Source organism: Pleurodeles waltl, chromosome 10 (genome assembly GCF_031143425.1).
Source record: "Pleurodeles waltl isolate 20211129_DDA chromosome 10, aPleWal1.hap1.20221129, whole genome shotgun sequence".
Classification (NCBI taxonomy): Eukaryota; Metazoa; Chordata; class Amphibia; order Caudata; family Salamandridae; genus Pleurodeles; species Pleurodeles waltl.
Window position 1 is genome coordinate 100,474,888 of NC_090449.1, and position 16,108 is coordinate 100,490,995.

Sequence of the window (16,108 nt, forward strand, 5' to 3'; positions counted from 1 at the left end):
AAAAGATTTGTTCAGATGCTTGAAAATGTTGAAACTTAATTTGAGGCCAAACATGTACCACAAATATTCATAAAGCAGTTCCTTACACATTGCTTGGTGTCCCGGTCTTACTTCAATGTCAAAAGGTGCAGCATAAAGTCATTAGAATGACCCTGGCTCGTGTATAGTCTATACAGAGAGCTTATCAGTAGTAAATGTTAAGGTTTGTGTTACTTAAGAATTAGTGGCACTAACAGTGTGTTGCATGTTGAGCCTCACAGATGCTGGTATTTAGTCTCAAGTCAAGAGGAGGAAAGTAGTAAAATCACCTTGCCTCCATGGCTAACTTTAGATTTGGCTTAATCTCTGTTCAGTGCTGTTTCTGTCTGATTTCTCCACCAATGGCCTAATTTAATGACTGGGCGAAAGCTTGCCATGCATTTGTACTCACAAATGCTGAGAAGATATTTCTGGAGACTAAGTTTATTGAAGACATATATTTTGTAATGCTTTACAACATCAGTTTTTAAAAGCTGAATATGTTTTCAGGTAAGTTTAACATTAACAAATGTAGGACCTGCCGATAAACAGTATATTCAGGGCTCCCTGCCACTCGCTTGCTTTGTCTCAGTTTGATGTACTGAAGAAAACTATTAACCGTCAGGAGTGCAATGAAAACTAATGGTCTGTCCAGCCATCCCCTTCTAAGAAGAAAGAAAAAGAGAATTCTGTAGGATTGAGTATTTAATGAACAATCAGGCTTTTGAGGGTCAGTTTTCTTGGAGTAATAACTCTGTGTAGTGAGATAAAGAGAACTTTTTTAAATCACTACAGATTGCAACGATTGTGAAAAATACTGACACATTAGGCTCTGAGATGTTGGCAGGCTAGACCAGTACCTGTTTTTTTTTGCCGCTAATTTCTAATGCTTTGTTGTATTACTTCGTAGTGCGTGAAATCAGCGGAGTTGATCGGTGCGTTTGTTAATCCAGAGGTATTTTTGCGATTAATCATGTCTGCGCTGCAGAAATCGCCCATGCCTTCCCATCTCCTGGTGCTGGCTGCCGTTATCCGAGGGAGTTCTGGCCAAATGATTAAACCCCATCTGATTAATATTGCTAATGTTCTATCAAAACAGGAAATTTGCCAAGGATCTGAAAAGGTAAGAAAACTGAAGAATTGTGCGCCATTTAGTGGTGTTATTAGTAACCGTGTACTATGCACCGTATGTCTCTAGTAGAAAATGTGTGCATCACTAATCGAATCCTACTAGAAACGTTGTAAAATTCTTACAATCTGGTCCTCCGCTAACGTTGCTGCAGAGGAAAGCTTCCTTTTTTAAATGTTAATCATGCACAGTTGTAAAGAGTAACTTTTGGGCTTGTTGTGTCTCTTCCCTTTTTACCGTCCTCATTTGTCTTTTTTGCCATGTGACTCCTGCAGGCATTTCAAAGCTTGGCTGCTTCTAGAATTTTACCCGATTATCTGAATGTTTGTAAGGTGTTCCTTGTGGCATTTTTGTTTGAATCCTTATGTGATAGTAAAAGTAACCAGATGTAAGAAGATTCCCCATTTTCGTTTTTTCTCTGCCTAATAATTTGATATGTATACATTTGCAATCTTACACCCTATCATTATTTCAGAGTGATGGCAGACAACAAAGGCACTGTGGGCGTTCCAGCTTGCCTGTACTCGGTGTTATTTGTCTATCATTGGGTTGTTTGACAGTGATTGCTTGCTAGAGGATCACTTTGGGAAAAACCTGCCTTAGGCATAATACTTCCTCACTGTAATAAGCATCTTTGTTTTGCTCATCCCGGAAAAGGGCTTTTCCATTCTTCATCCTCCATAATCCTTAGAACAAGATCTATTGTCATATGACTTCCTTGTGGTTTATTTCCTAAATTGTAATTACCCAGAGAAACATGGGTCACAAATCACGTCTGTCGTCTTACCTTGCAGCGTTGCTCTCAGTCGAAAGCATTTGTGAAAGTCTTCAATCATCTTACATTTAACTGCTTTCTCTCTAAGGTCCTTAGTCGGATAATTTAACACGTGGCTTCGTAAAACACATTCACAATCTCATGGTGTTGATATAAACTTTTTAGAACTTCTCTAGGCTGTCCTTGCTCGTTCTTATGTGAAAGGGTATTCCACATTCCGAATTTAAATCTGAGTTGAACACACCTAGACATTGTTGATCACACTCTGTCTACATCCTCATTCCAAGCACTGCAGGAATACCAGGATTCAATTCTGGTATTCCGAGTTGTAAACTATAATTTTGCAAATCCATGATTTTTCTCGACACTGGAGGAATATGTTTCAGGGAATGCTAGTAGAAGTCAAGATGGGGATAACTGGTTGCGAGTTAAGGTTGAGGGACGAGGGTGGAAAATATCTAGTATTACAATGTGTTACAACTGAAAACTCGTAGTTTTGTTACTTCTGACCTGCAGAACTCTGTTCGGGAGGCAAAGCTGCCCAAGGATAATCCAGCGAGGTGCAAGATTAGTATTTTCGGAGCAGGTTTACCTTCCAATGTTCATGCCACTGTTAGAATTAGAACAACTAAAGGTCTTGGGTGAAAAGCTTGCGAAAGTCTGTCACTGGCAGTCACTCTGACCAGATTCCAGTTCACCCTGTTTTGCTTGCAGTACCATCCTGTTGGGGGAGCAGCCATCTACAAATCTGCCTTTGGTCCTGCTGTAAAAGGAACAGTTCAGCGTGAACTACCAGGTCATGTCATCTCTGAGCAGGACCTTTAGCAGCTGTGTTGGAATTCATCAGACTGCTCCAGCTTGGATCGTAGCACAGTGAGCGTAGGACCCCCTTCTGGCCGTACCCATTACACTTAAGGCTTAGCAATGAAACAACAAAAGATAATGGATGGGATTCTCAGATTTGAGAAACATGATGTAATTAAGAAAGCTGCCTTCCTGTCCATACCTTTTCCCTATTTCTACACTCCTGATGAAGACCTGCCATATACTAATCAGAATTGGTTCTTCCTTAATATGACCATTGCAGTTCGAGCCAAGCCTCCTCCATTTAGGAACAAAAGCAATCCCAGATACATGCGTTAGTGATGAATTGATTGTATCATAACTCTTGAGAAGCAGAACTATATTGCAGGCGTGTGGCATTTCTATTGTCCGAGGTCCATGACATGTTGTTTGGAGTCAAGGACAACAAGTTAATGTACTTGCTTTGTCTACTGGACGAGTAGGCCAAACCCCTGCAGCACAAAATCCTTTGACTGCAAATTTGCAATGTGCAGTAAAGTTGTGCAAAAGATGACTGCTGCTTAGACATGGTATGCATTCACATATAAGATGCTAAAATGTTTATAAATGGTTCATTTTGCTTAGTGTTTACTATTGGATTAGCCACTCTAAGGAAATACAGTGACGGGTAAGCTCATCTTCCGTTACTGACCGTGTTTTCAATCCTAAAATATGTGCACGTTTTCAAAATGTAAATATATGTGGCTTTTTGTAATGTAACTAGAATGCTGCTTGATCAAATGCAAATACATGAAGAAGAAGAATGGAACAAAAGATTTGGGGATAGTTTTCAATATAAAACGCACCCAAATATAATTTGCAATATGAAAAAATGGACAAAAGTCACAGGCAATTTTACTAAAGTACTGAAAAACTCTCAATATCTTTTCTCTAAGGCATCAATTAATAACACATTTGATGAAGAATTTTAAATAAATACATGAAGACCAGTGGGCAAAGTTATGAGAAACATGAAAACTAAATAAATCAGACAGTCATTCTTAAAGAAAAATCACCTTAGTGCACCTGCAGGCCGAAAGGCCTTGTATTGACGCAGACTTGTGACTTTCAGTTGTTCACAAGAGTTTAGAGAAGTACTCCTGGAAACCAAACACACACACATTTGCTCATGTAAAATCCCTCAGAATAAGTGCAAATTCACTTGTTAGAACACTTTGTTTCTTTTTTTTCTCCTGGGGGAAAAGATTTTTCCTCACAGAGGAACCCCCTTCCCTACACGCCAGCCTTATTTTTCTAAAAGGTGTTTTTTCCTCCCACCCTGGAAAATATTTTACGTGTTCTTGTCAGAACCACCTAGTCCCCCACCGGTTCCAGCGCTGTGAGCAGTATGCTTATGAGTATAAATAACTTCAAGATTCATGACTTTCTGACTAGATGGGGTGGCAGATCATTCTCCTATCTGTCCTCCAAACTATGGAATTCTATGCCAGTGGAACTAAGAACTGAACCCAATGAATTAAAGTTAGAAAAACGCTAAAAACCTGGCTTTACCCTCATTATTTATCCAGGTTATAGCTCCATATGATTAAGAATGTACACTTGACTCCCCTAGTGCAGGAAAGCCTCCGGTTAGATATGTGCTTTATTAATTCACATAAAATAGGACTCCTTGCAGAGTTCATCTAGTTTTAAAATGTAAACCAGTCAATAATATATTACTACGTATATGCTCACAATTATGGCAAAGGAAGGGACTGGGACACTGAGATGAGGTGATCTGCCCAAGACTCACACAACATGCTCAAGTGGAGAAGTCCAGACTGGTCCCATTGATTATCAGATGGTAACCTGCACACTGGGCCACAACCATAATCTGGGTTTACTTTATTTACAGTAACGTTTTTTGGAGGTGAGAGCATGCTTCAAGTAGATTTGTCAAATGGTTTCATAAGAATCGTCCTGAGAACCTAAAGTAATTAATTGAGCAATTGTACAGTCAGAAAAATAGCATATCCTGAACCCTAATATAATCAGAACTTCAGCAACGTAAAGGCAACTACACATTCAAAGCCTTCCTTAGTTCATAAAGCTGCCCTTAACAAAGGCCACTAGTAAAAAGCTTCTGATTACTGCAGCATTTGACATAAACTAAGTACTGTTCTATTAAGCGTTCTGTATGATCAGAACATGGATATGAGAACCCTGACATAATGTGTTACCTCACTTTATGGTATCAAATGGGACAACTTCATTTTTGTACAAAGTAAGTGGATTTTTCAGGCATTCCGCTCCTTGGACAAGCAGGTGTTTTATCAAACGCCACACCAGTGTGCAATGGAGTATGGTGGAACAGGAGTCTGTTTAGCCTCTAACAATCATAAAACAGAATTTTATGATATAGGTCGAGAACCAATCAAGTGGCTGGGGTTTGAAATCATGCATTTTAACAGAAATACGCGTCCTTGGGTGCTTGGGATAAAACGGGGTAATGGCCCCCTGTAACACCAGAGAGAGGGAAAGTACCAGGTGAAAAGAGCAAGAAGGAAGGTTTATTTTGCACAACTAAATTGACTTTTCAGTGGCCATAGTAATGTCTGCTGAACCAAAGTTCTTTTTTCTCTTCTTAAGATTAATTTGGTCAGGACTGTTTTACAGTAACACCAATACTGTTGTTTTTGTTCTTTTCAAGAAAGAAGATACTTGCTCATTCTTTGTTTTGATTCTCAGTTTCCCTTGTGATTTTCTAGGCGGTGAATTAGTCAAGCCAGGTTTACATTCAGACAAGAGACCATTACTGAATCAGGATATGAGTCTGTCGCCAAATAAAATAATTATGTCTACAAGATTTGTTTCAACATCTAGTGTTCCGTAGTGAGTATCACTCAAAGTTAAAGACACTAAGGTCCTCATACAACTCCATATCAATTTCTTTGCCACTATCTGAAAAGGGGTATACCCAGAAGTGGGTTCCCTGCTTACTCTGCTGTTTGACTCAAGACCCTCCTCACTGATATGGCCTGCAACTCAGACAAGTTCTACAGCCTCACAGAGAGCCAGAGTAGTACAAAGCCCATTGCTGAGACCTTTGCTTCAAATCGGGAACATCTTCATTTGATATCCCTGTGTTGTGTACCCAAGATAATGCAGATCCCACTTTCCACCTGCCCCTTCTTAAAATGGCTGCTTCCCTTACCACCTGGAGCTCCAGACGGTAAGGAGCCTGCCCTTTACAAATGACTTTGGTGCTATATAAAATAGCATGTTTACATGTAGCATAAATAAGGCATTTTCATAATGTTTATGGAGGTAATGGTTAATAGCACAACTGATATATGCATATAAAAGTGGTGAGTGATTCATGACAGCCACATAAAACTCGAGCACAACTACATTACGTTCAACATCTGTAGCGCTAAGATGCGTTATATAGCTGTTATGGAGTCTTTTGTTATCTTATGACTTTAGGGTCATGATCGTCTCAGGGGCATTGGCTGGGGCAGTAAGTAAATAGTGTGAGTGGTCACTGGTGGCATGACATCCTGTTGCAAACCCCATTGCTTGGTTTCACTCACAAGAAAGTTTCACTCGAAGTGTCACTCATTTAGCACAAGAGCGTCATTCACAAGAAAACTGAAACAATTGAATTGTCACACATAAGCAATGTGAAAACGTGGCAACGGTCTCATACCTGTTGCTTGGGAGTGATATGAAAGAAAAGAAAATGTATTATCTTTTCGCTCAAGCTTCAGATCATAGCCCCAAGTAAATGCTTACCGGGAGTTGTCCTTCTGCAAAATTCTACACTAGTCTCTGTTCAGTGCATCATTAAGGCTGCATGAACTGGAATTTGTCAAAACACTTTTAGATGTTATTTTGAAGGATATGTTTAATTTGCCATTCTACTACTTGGGAAAATGCAGCTGATTTGAGCACCTCCGAGACAACATAGTATTTTGTTTCCAAAAATAAGAAAATTACTAGAGGAAGTAAGAGCTGATGGAACCCAGTAGAAGGCAACAGTTTCAAGGTTGGTGAATCTCTTGACGAGTTGAAACAAGGCTTTGTTCCTGTCACGGACACCACTGCCTCCTGCCCAGCACAAGTGTATACCCATGCCAGTGCAGTTCTTGAAGTTTGACGGAACTCCACATGGCAAAAACCGTTATCTGAGTACTGCTGTCTAGCCGAGTGCTAAATGGAGCAGAGCCTAACATTTATAGTGTACGTGCTAGAAGAGTGCTTTTCCTACTTCTACTGAAAAACAAGAGACGTATTTGTGCAGGTCTATGGCTCTAAAGCAGTTATGAACAGACTTGCCCGTTAAAGGATGTTAATATTTGGTGATTAAAGATAAATTGCAAAGTTCCTGGCCTACTGCTCTTTTCAGGTGTTAAATACAATATAATTCAAAGTTTTGTTGAACCATCCTGGGAAGACAAAAAACATTTTTGTTGTAGTTGTGAAACTATTTACTGGCCAAACATTAAGATTACAAATGCGGTACTCTAATATTGTATGACCGTTGTAAAGAAGTATCTCAAGTAACTTGTTTCAAAACTTAAGTAAACCGACAATCCATTATTGTGATGTATCATCCTAATAGGTTGATCTAATTAGTAACTGTGAGTACGAGTAAGACAGCATAAAGAGAAAAAAGTATCCGATTTCATAGAGGATTACATAGCAAACGATTGAATGATTTAAAGGAATCTGAGGTTGTTCGAATCTGCAAAACATATTTGGTTGGTTTTAATGGGAGTGATAAACATCTTATAAATTTGGGCAACTGAGAAAAATGATGTTTCCTTAAGCTGGCAGATTTTCAGTAAAAACCACCCAGAATATTCTACCTGATCGCTTTTGTGTGCTTAATGTTTTCCCCGGCCTGTGCTGGCATCACTGGATTGGAATACACTTTGATGCCTTTTGTTTTGGCAGTTTGTGTTCCTGGGGCAGTTGCATTGCTGTATGGAGTCACTGATCAAAGCGTCTGGGGAACATTGCAGCGAAATAAGCTTGCAGCTGATGAAGGTGCTTGTGACAATATTGGCCGTGCCAACCGGTGAAGATTTGTACAATAAGGTAACACTTCAGCTGAAGATATGTATTGTGACATTCATATGCCAATCATATTGGGGATTTCGCATGAACAAGCTAATGTTCCTCTGTATTTAGTTTGTTTGTTTCAGAAAATGAGACTAGTGTGGTACAACAAATAAAACTGGACACTTACTTCCACGTTTTATAGTCAGGACCTAGGGTGTTAAAGAGGATACTTCTATGAGAATGCTTCCGTAATCCTCTGCAGTGTACCCCGCGCCTACTGTCTTCTCACCTGTCAGGCTTGTTGTGTTCACTTGTTTCTCAGTTGTTTGATGTTATTCTAGTTGTTCTAAAGTGAATGGGAAGCAGTTTGTACTGATGTGTGTTATTAGCGTTGTTCTGATTCAGCTTTGTTTTATAATTCCCTTGCACCCGCAATTGGGCATTTTTACCCACACTGTTTTCTGTAAATTTAGTTTGCTTGTTCCAGTCTGTGTGCAGTTATCTTCTAATTATTTGAGTTGTTTGGAAGCCTACCCTTCTTTAGCCATAGCGCTCAGAAGTTTGGGGTGGCTTTCAGTATCTTGGTATTTTTTCATTTGTCAATAACTGTCTCATTTAGAAAGTTATTCTACACCCACCATTTGTGATTCTTTTAAACCACAGTTTATTGTGTGCGGTCTTCTTGTAAATTTACAGATGTTTTCTTGAACAGGTTGAAGCAACAATGCACTCATTAGCTGAAGTTCAGGGCTTGGCCAACAAACAGGATCTTTACAGGCAGCACATGGATCAGCTCATGGAATGGGTAGCATCAACACATGAGCATTGGACCAATTTTTCAGTGGAACGACTACAGTTTGAAATAATTGTCACTCAATCAGGTAGGTTTGTTTAGATTAAACATATATCCTCAGTTTTGTCTGTAGTAGCCAAGATCCTAAAATGTTCTCAGTGACTTTTTACTGATGCCACATTTTGGAAGCATTAGAAAGGTAGCGCTTTAAGTTATTTTATTTTGGGTGCCTGATAGGGACGTGTCAAGAATGAGACCGAGCATTGAAAATGATTGATGTCCAAAGCTATCTTAAATGGCATACACCAGAATCAAGCCCTCTCACGTGTGCTGTTTTCTGATCTCCAGAGAACATGCACAGCAGTAACTCCTTGTATACCTCCAAACACAGGGCCAACAAAACAAGCTCTGCTCAGTCACTAAGTGTGAAGTTTAGCGCATGATTTTAATTAAGTATCCAACACATGGAGGCAATAAGCACCCTCAATCACAGTGTCTTAAATCCAGTTGCAACTGTCCTCAGGATTCACTTCTCAGTTCCTCTTCTCTTTAAATGTACAGACAGTGGTCATTGAGAAATCTAAAGTATTAAAATCCAGGATGTAATTTACAATGTGGGGTTACTCAAATCTTGGTCAAAAACACCATGTGTGTTTTAAAATTCCATGAAGGGTTTAGGAGATGTAGATTCTTAGCGTGATCGAAACCAACAAATTGATGTTCAGTTGTGAAAACTGCATTTTTAGATTTCCAGCCTTTTTATTTGAAAATCAGATGAATTCTGGGAGAGATAGAGTTAGGGTCCTGCAATTGACAAACTAATCAGATAATGATATATTTTAATTGAGCAGGCGTAGAGTAGTAAAATGTCACCTTCTGACACACTACTTGAGCATACTTCTGTGTTAGTGGCTAACATTTAAACACTCCATGGCATGGATGTATTATATATTTGTCCCTCTTCACTTCATTTATAGCTTGATGGATTGTGACTGTACTCGGACCCAAAGCTTCCTCTTTATTGACATTGTATCCCTTAAGAGTTAGACTCTCCATGCGCAGTGTGTAGCTACAGCATGTGTGGACATAGAGGGACAACACATTGCCCCTAGCGCCTAGATTGTGTTTTTCCTCAGTTTTATCCAGCTCAAGCAATTAAATAGTAGTTGATGTTTCTGGAACTTAAATTACCAGGCCAAGAAATACTGACCATTTTTTCTTTTTCTTTGTTTTGTAAAGCAGCTGTAGATTTGCACCCAGAAAAACGTAAATGAGAGGGGTGCAAGCAGAGGCATAAACTCACACCCTCCCCCTATACAGCCTCCCCACTCAAAACACACTGCCTCCCTCCCAGTGCACCCTAATCCGCACTGGCCCACCCAGAGATATTCACCACCTGCTCAGCAGGTGGTAAATATTTGCATTAAACTCCCCAGAATCGAGGAAAACGTTTACAAGGACCCCATAATTACAGATCCGGCTGGTTATTCCCCATTCCATGGTGTTTATCTTGTGATCCTTGTTAAGTCAAGGGGATATACCACCCGGATTTGGGAACTGAGGCTCTGGTATCTCCCAGGGGGGTTAGTGGAGAACTCAGAATTATGTCTGTAGTGACTTTGAAAGTGTCTGGGCCTTATTACGTTCTAGCTTTCTGCAATATTTCGTTCTGTCATATAATTCAGATAGGAATCTTAGTTTTATTATCCTTAACTACTCTAAGCATGGTCACTATCGGCTGTCGTGTTTTCCTTGCCACATGATTTTTCTTGACTGGTTGTATAGTGTTTTAATGTCATGTCTACGTTTCCGGAAGAGCTAGATGATAGGCAAGGAAAATGTCTGGCTAGCAGAGTAATAGTCTGAAGCTGGAAAATGATGTGTTTTTACTTTAGCAGTTCTTACGGTCTTAGCTAATGCTTGAGCTTATGATATGTGTGGTGAATAATTCTGCTTAGACCAGGAATTAACTCTGATGGAATATGTTGAATATGTACTTTATGCATCTGTATTTTCCAGGTCCTGTGATAGGAGAAGCCCTTCATCACCTTATGCCGATCCTTAAGGCTTGCCTTCACCCAACCAGAGAGCCACAGATGCGCTTAAAGATTTTCGCTGTCTTATCCAAACTGCTGTTGAATGCAAACGAGACTGTCAACTCACGAGGGTAGGTAGAACTGTCGGTGTCCACTTGTAGTGAGGCCATAAACCGTCATTCATAAATGAAGAGCAGGGATGGTCCTCAGGAGGGGTGGTCTTCAGCAGGTCTGGTCGTTTGCAGGGGTGGTCCTTAACAGGAATGGTTCTAATATTACTCACCAGGGTGGTCCACATTAGGGATGGTTCAGATGATTCTCAGTAGAGATGGTTTCCAGCAGGAATGGTTTCAAACAGGAATGGTTCGAATGATTCTCAGCAGGGCTGGTCCTCAGCAGGGATGGCCCTTGGCAGAGGTGGTCCTTTACAGGGATTGTTTAAATGATTCTCTGCAGAGATGGTTTACAGAAGGGTTGGTTCGGATGATAGTCAGCAGGGGAGGTCCTCGGCAGGGATGGTAACAGGGTTCATTCACAGCAGGGATAGTTCGGATGATTCTCAGCAGGGTTGGTCCTTAACAGGGAACGGTATGGTCCGCAGCAGGGATGGTTTCCAGCCTGGATCGTTCGGATGATAATCATCAGGGGTGGTCCTCAGCAGGGGTGGTCAGCAGGGTCGGTTTCCAACAGGGATGGTTTGGATGATTCTCAGCAGGGTTGGTCCTCTGCAGGGATGGTCCTTAACAGGGATGGAATGGCCCTCAGCAGGGATGGTTTCCAGCCTGGATAGTTCGGATGATAATCATCAGGGGTGGTCCTCAGCAGGGGTGGTCAGCCGGGTTGGTTTCCTACAGGGATGCTTTGGATGATTCTCAGCAGGGGTGGCCTCAGCAGGAATGATCCTGGACAAAGGTGAATCTCGGCAGCCGTTTAGTAATGTGTTACAATTCAGGTTGTAGGCAAGATTATACATTGATAAGGTTTACTAATAATAGGAACCAAAACATACAACTTGCATTCTTATAAGGTTAGTAGTAGAACATCTGTTTTTTACCTACAAAACCTAGGGTACGAATAACTTCTTGATCTCTACACAATACGTATTATTTTCAAATGAAGGGGCTTTGGTAGGCCACCTCTGTGCTTCTCAACGCCGAACACATTGAAACTGATTTGCGTTTACCACTCATGCTTCCTAAAATATTTGGAAGTTCACTACTGTTATACTAATACACCCGAATTGCTCCTGTCGTAGTAGTCTAGTTCTGCTGCAAGTTTTGCATAGTTTCAAATGCTTACGTTCTTGTGCCACCCAGTGGCCAGGCTAAGAACTTTTGGTAAATTTTCAAATAGCTGTTCACCATTTTAAGTCATAGATGTCTAATGTCTAAACTCCAACCTTGCATTCTCTTTTTTTTAACATGGGTATCTTATTTCTGTATATTCCGTCCTAATTTGTTGTTTCAGCATTTTGTTAAACTTTGGTGACAAATTGGATCAGGCGTTATTTTACACTATCAATTTTATGGTGCTCTTAAGCTTTTTTTAATGAACTGACGTGTGATAACAGTGTACACTGCATGCTCTCCAGTGGCGTAACAAAGACCCCCGCAGTCCCCGCGGTGCTGATGGGCACACCCTCAGCACAGTAGTACCCTGGCCTAAGAGCTCCTGTGCGAGACTTCGGGGTGGGGGGTGTGGGGGGGGTCTTCCATGTTCTGTGCAAGCCCCCCCCCTCCCTCGAGTTTCGTTACCCCACTGGTGCCCTCCTGCCATGAATGAAAATGATGTAAGGTTTGCCAGCCCTTCGACTGAAGGAGAAAGGAAGATGTGCAGAAAAGATATAGTGTGAAGAAGGAGCTCCCCACTACATTATCCTCAGTGGCAGCGGCCGCCAATTGCAGTCCTTTAGACTTCACTCAATTGGGTGTCTCCAACTAAGGCTCTGTTGGCTCAGACATCAAGTTGGTGCCACATGCATAAAAAATAGAAATATAAGTGATCTTCAGAAGGGGAAGTACTTGCTCTAAACCCACTGATATTGTGATGTGAATGCAGATAGTTTTACTTGTGAAAAATCTGTGGGTCCCAAAACGTGATTTGAATATTTCATGCAGCTTATCCACCATGGAGGTCCCTCTGATCCTGCTGCGCTGTGATTGGCTACTGGGGCTAACCCCGGGGGATCTGCAGATCCACAAGGGTAATCGTGTATTGTGATTGGCTGGTTGCAACCTGAAAGAAAAACAGTTACTTCTGTTGTAGGGCTCTGAGGCCTGGTCCTCAAGGCTTTAAGTAAGGCATAAGGGCACAGGTTGGGTCTTGTGTGGGGATCCATCCGGGTCAAAAAGGGTTTTTTGTGTGCTTTTTTTTTTTGCTGTTTCGTAGATCTGCGGATCCACGATGAGGCTCCAGCCCCCCCCCCCCCATCTCCGCGGCGTGGAGAATTGTGGTGGATCCAGGGCACTAGCAAAAAAACCAGGGGGTTGCATGAAGCTTGGCTGTGCACAGCTGGGGGGTGGGTGCTCACAGGGGTTGGGTGCCGGGTCCGGCCACAGACCGGGCCCTGCCCTGCACCCAACCCCAGGCCACATACAGCTTTTGGCCGTGCACAGCTAGCGGATGGGCGCCCCTGGGTGTTAGGGGCATGGCCTGTCCACAGGCTGCCCTGTCCACAGGCTGGCCTTTCAATAAACCCCCCACTGCACATAGCCTTAAACATCTTTCTGTACGTATATATAGATATCTGACATGCCAAGTAAAGGCACTCTTGACACAAGAAACCTTGATGAAAAAGTACTAAGTATGTAATAGTCAGGAAATAACTAGTATTGAATACTAACGCAGCAGCTTTGTTTCCACTAGGTGTAAGTATGCACAAATAATAGAGTACTGCTCGTTCTAGAATAGAGAGTAATTATAATTAAGGATAAAATAGCATCTTGTAAATTTCAAATGCTGAGGGGGTGGAGGTGTGCGCGTGCTTGTCTATGTGTACCTACTTGATCCACATTGTCCATAGACACTACTATGCGGACACTGGGACTTCCCATTTCTGTGCTTCAGATGTGGTGCAATCTGGATAATTGAATTAAATCATTTAGCGGAGTGTAAATTTAGGCCATTTAATTTTGTGTTGAAATGCATGGATCTAACTCTTGCTCGAAGAGCAGATATGCAAATACAGCACTTGATATGGCACACCGAAAACCTCAGGAGGGTTAACTTACAAAGTCAGTATACAAAACCAAGCTTTTTATCATTAAATATTCATTCGATAGTGTGGTCTTGTGGCAATGGACCTTAATGAAACATTTCTTCTTTGGCAACTCGTATAAATCAAGTCTTCGAGATACTGACCTTGTTGATCAATCAAACTTAAAATGTAGTTTCCAATATAATGTGAAAAAGTAATTGTCACCTTCCCTAGCTGAAGGAGAAACAGGATTATAATTGTAGAAATCATGAGCGATAATTAGCACAGTCTCGAATCCATCAACTATGTATTACTATGCGTAGGGATAACATCTCTTCAATTAAAACATTGGTTTAGTGCAAGCTTAGAACCAAAGGTATACATCCTAGTGATAAGAGCACCCAGTAATAACCATATTATATTCAACATGCTATTCATGACATGTTTAGTAATGCATTGATGTGTAGTAAGGGATTCCTACTAACATCTTACAGTTTGCCCACATAATTACAGTGCTTAACTAAATGTACCCATGGAGAGGGCATGCCTCACTTGTTAGTTATCTATAAGCGCTGAACCATGGTGGTTATGCTTCACTATGTAAAAATGTAAAATACATGAATTAATACATTATTTGATTTCTGACAGTACTGCACATAACCTGTTTTTTTCCGAGGAATGTGGCCTTCATAGAATCTGTCACATGCTCCAATCCCCTGTAATCCTCTGGGAACCCCCTGGGATGTGTGCAGACTCCTACTAAGTTCTGTTTGAAGGTAGCTTGGCTCATGCTTCTTTAGGAGTGTTACGTCTCACAGAACCTTAATTTCCTGAGTAATCTGCAGAGATCTATATTGCTGACATGCTTTTTGAAATCTCGGACATCATCAACAAAATTCCCTGGGTAGGACTCTCCAGTGCAGACTGACTGACTCAGATTCTTTGGAGCATACATTACCAGGCTCAGGCAGTTATCTCATCAGACTCCACTGAAAAGGGATCTAGAAGTGATGATTGTCTTCTAGTAACAACTAAGGGCCTCATTACGAGTTTGGCGGAGGGGATTACTCCATCACAAACGTGACGGATTTCCCATCCGCCGTATTACAAGTTCCATGGGATATAATGGATGGAGTAAGCCCCTCTGCCAAACTCGTGTCTTTTCCTGGAACTGCATGTAGGAGGCTGGCCTGGTATGTAGTGGGTACCAAGTGTAGAAGAGGTGTTTCTAGCAGCTTAGGCTGATAGAAGGTAGCTATGGAGAGCAGCTTAGGCTGAACTAGGAGACATGCAAAGCTCCTACTATACCACTGGTGTCATATGCACAATATCATAAGAAAACACAATACACAGATATACTAAAAATAAAGGTACTTTATTTTTATGACAATATGCCAAAAGTATCTCAGTGAGTACCCTCAGTATGAGGATAGCAAATGTACACAAGATATATGTACACAATACCAAAAATATGTAGTAATAGCAATAGAAAGCAATGCAAGCAATGTACAGTCACAATAGATTGCAATGAGAGCACATAGGTATAGGGGCAACACAAACCATATACTCCAAAAGTGGAATGCGAACCACGAATGGACCCCAAACCTATGTGAACTTGTAGAGAGTCGCTGGGACTGTAAGAAAACAGTGAGGGTTAGAATAATAGCCCACCCCAAGACCCAGAAAAGTAGGTGTAAAGTGCACCTATGTTCCCCAGAGAGCACAGAAGTCGTGATAGGGGAAATCTGCAAGGAAGAACAACACCAGCAATGCAACCAAAGTGGATTTCCGGACAAGAGTACCTGTGGAACAAGGGGACCAAGTCCAAGAGTCGCGACAAAGTCGAGATTGGGCAGATGCCCAGGAAATGCCAGCTGAGGGTGCAATGAAGTTGCCACCGGATGGTAGAAGCTGTGGATTCGGCAAGAACGAAGAGGACTAGGAACTTCCCCTTTGGAGGATGGATGTCCCACGTCGTGAAGAAGCTTGCAGAGGTGTTCCCACGCAGAAAGACCGCAAACAAGCCTTGCTAGCTGCAAGGGTCGCGGTTAGGGTTTTTGGATGCTGCTGTGGCCCAGGTGGGACCAGGATGTCGCCAATTGCGTGAGGAGACGGAGGGGGCCCCCAGCAAGACAAGGAGCCCTCACAGAAGCAGGCAGCACCCGCAGAAGTGCCGGAACAGGACCTATGAAGAGGAGTGAACCGGAGCTCACCCGAAGTCACAAAAGAAGATCCCACAACGCCGGAGGACAACTCAGGAGGTTGTGCACTGCAGGTTAGAGTGTCGGGGACCCAGGCTTGGCTGTGCACA

General features: G+C 41.7%; 1 protein-coding gene across 1 annotated transcript in view; it reads left to right on the forward strand.

Moving 5' to 3' along the window:
• DNAAF5 (dynein axonemal assembly factor 5) overlaps positions 1-16,108 on the forward strand; it is a 127,346-nt gene that overhangs the window by 60,863 nt on the left and 50,375 nt on the right. The window contains exons 6-9 of the mRNA XM_069209841.1: positions 929-1,141; positions 7,665-7,808; positions 8,485-8,653; positions 10,585-10,732. Of these exons, the coding sequence (XP_069065942.1) occupies positions 929-1,141; positions 7,665-7,808; positions 8,485-8,653; positions 10,585-10,732 (674 nt within the window). The remainder of the gene's footprint in view (positions 1-928; positions 1,142-7,664; positions 7,809-8,484; positions 8,654-10,584; positions 10,733-16,108) is intronic.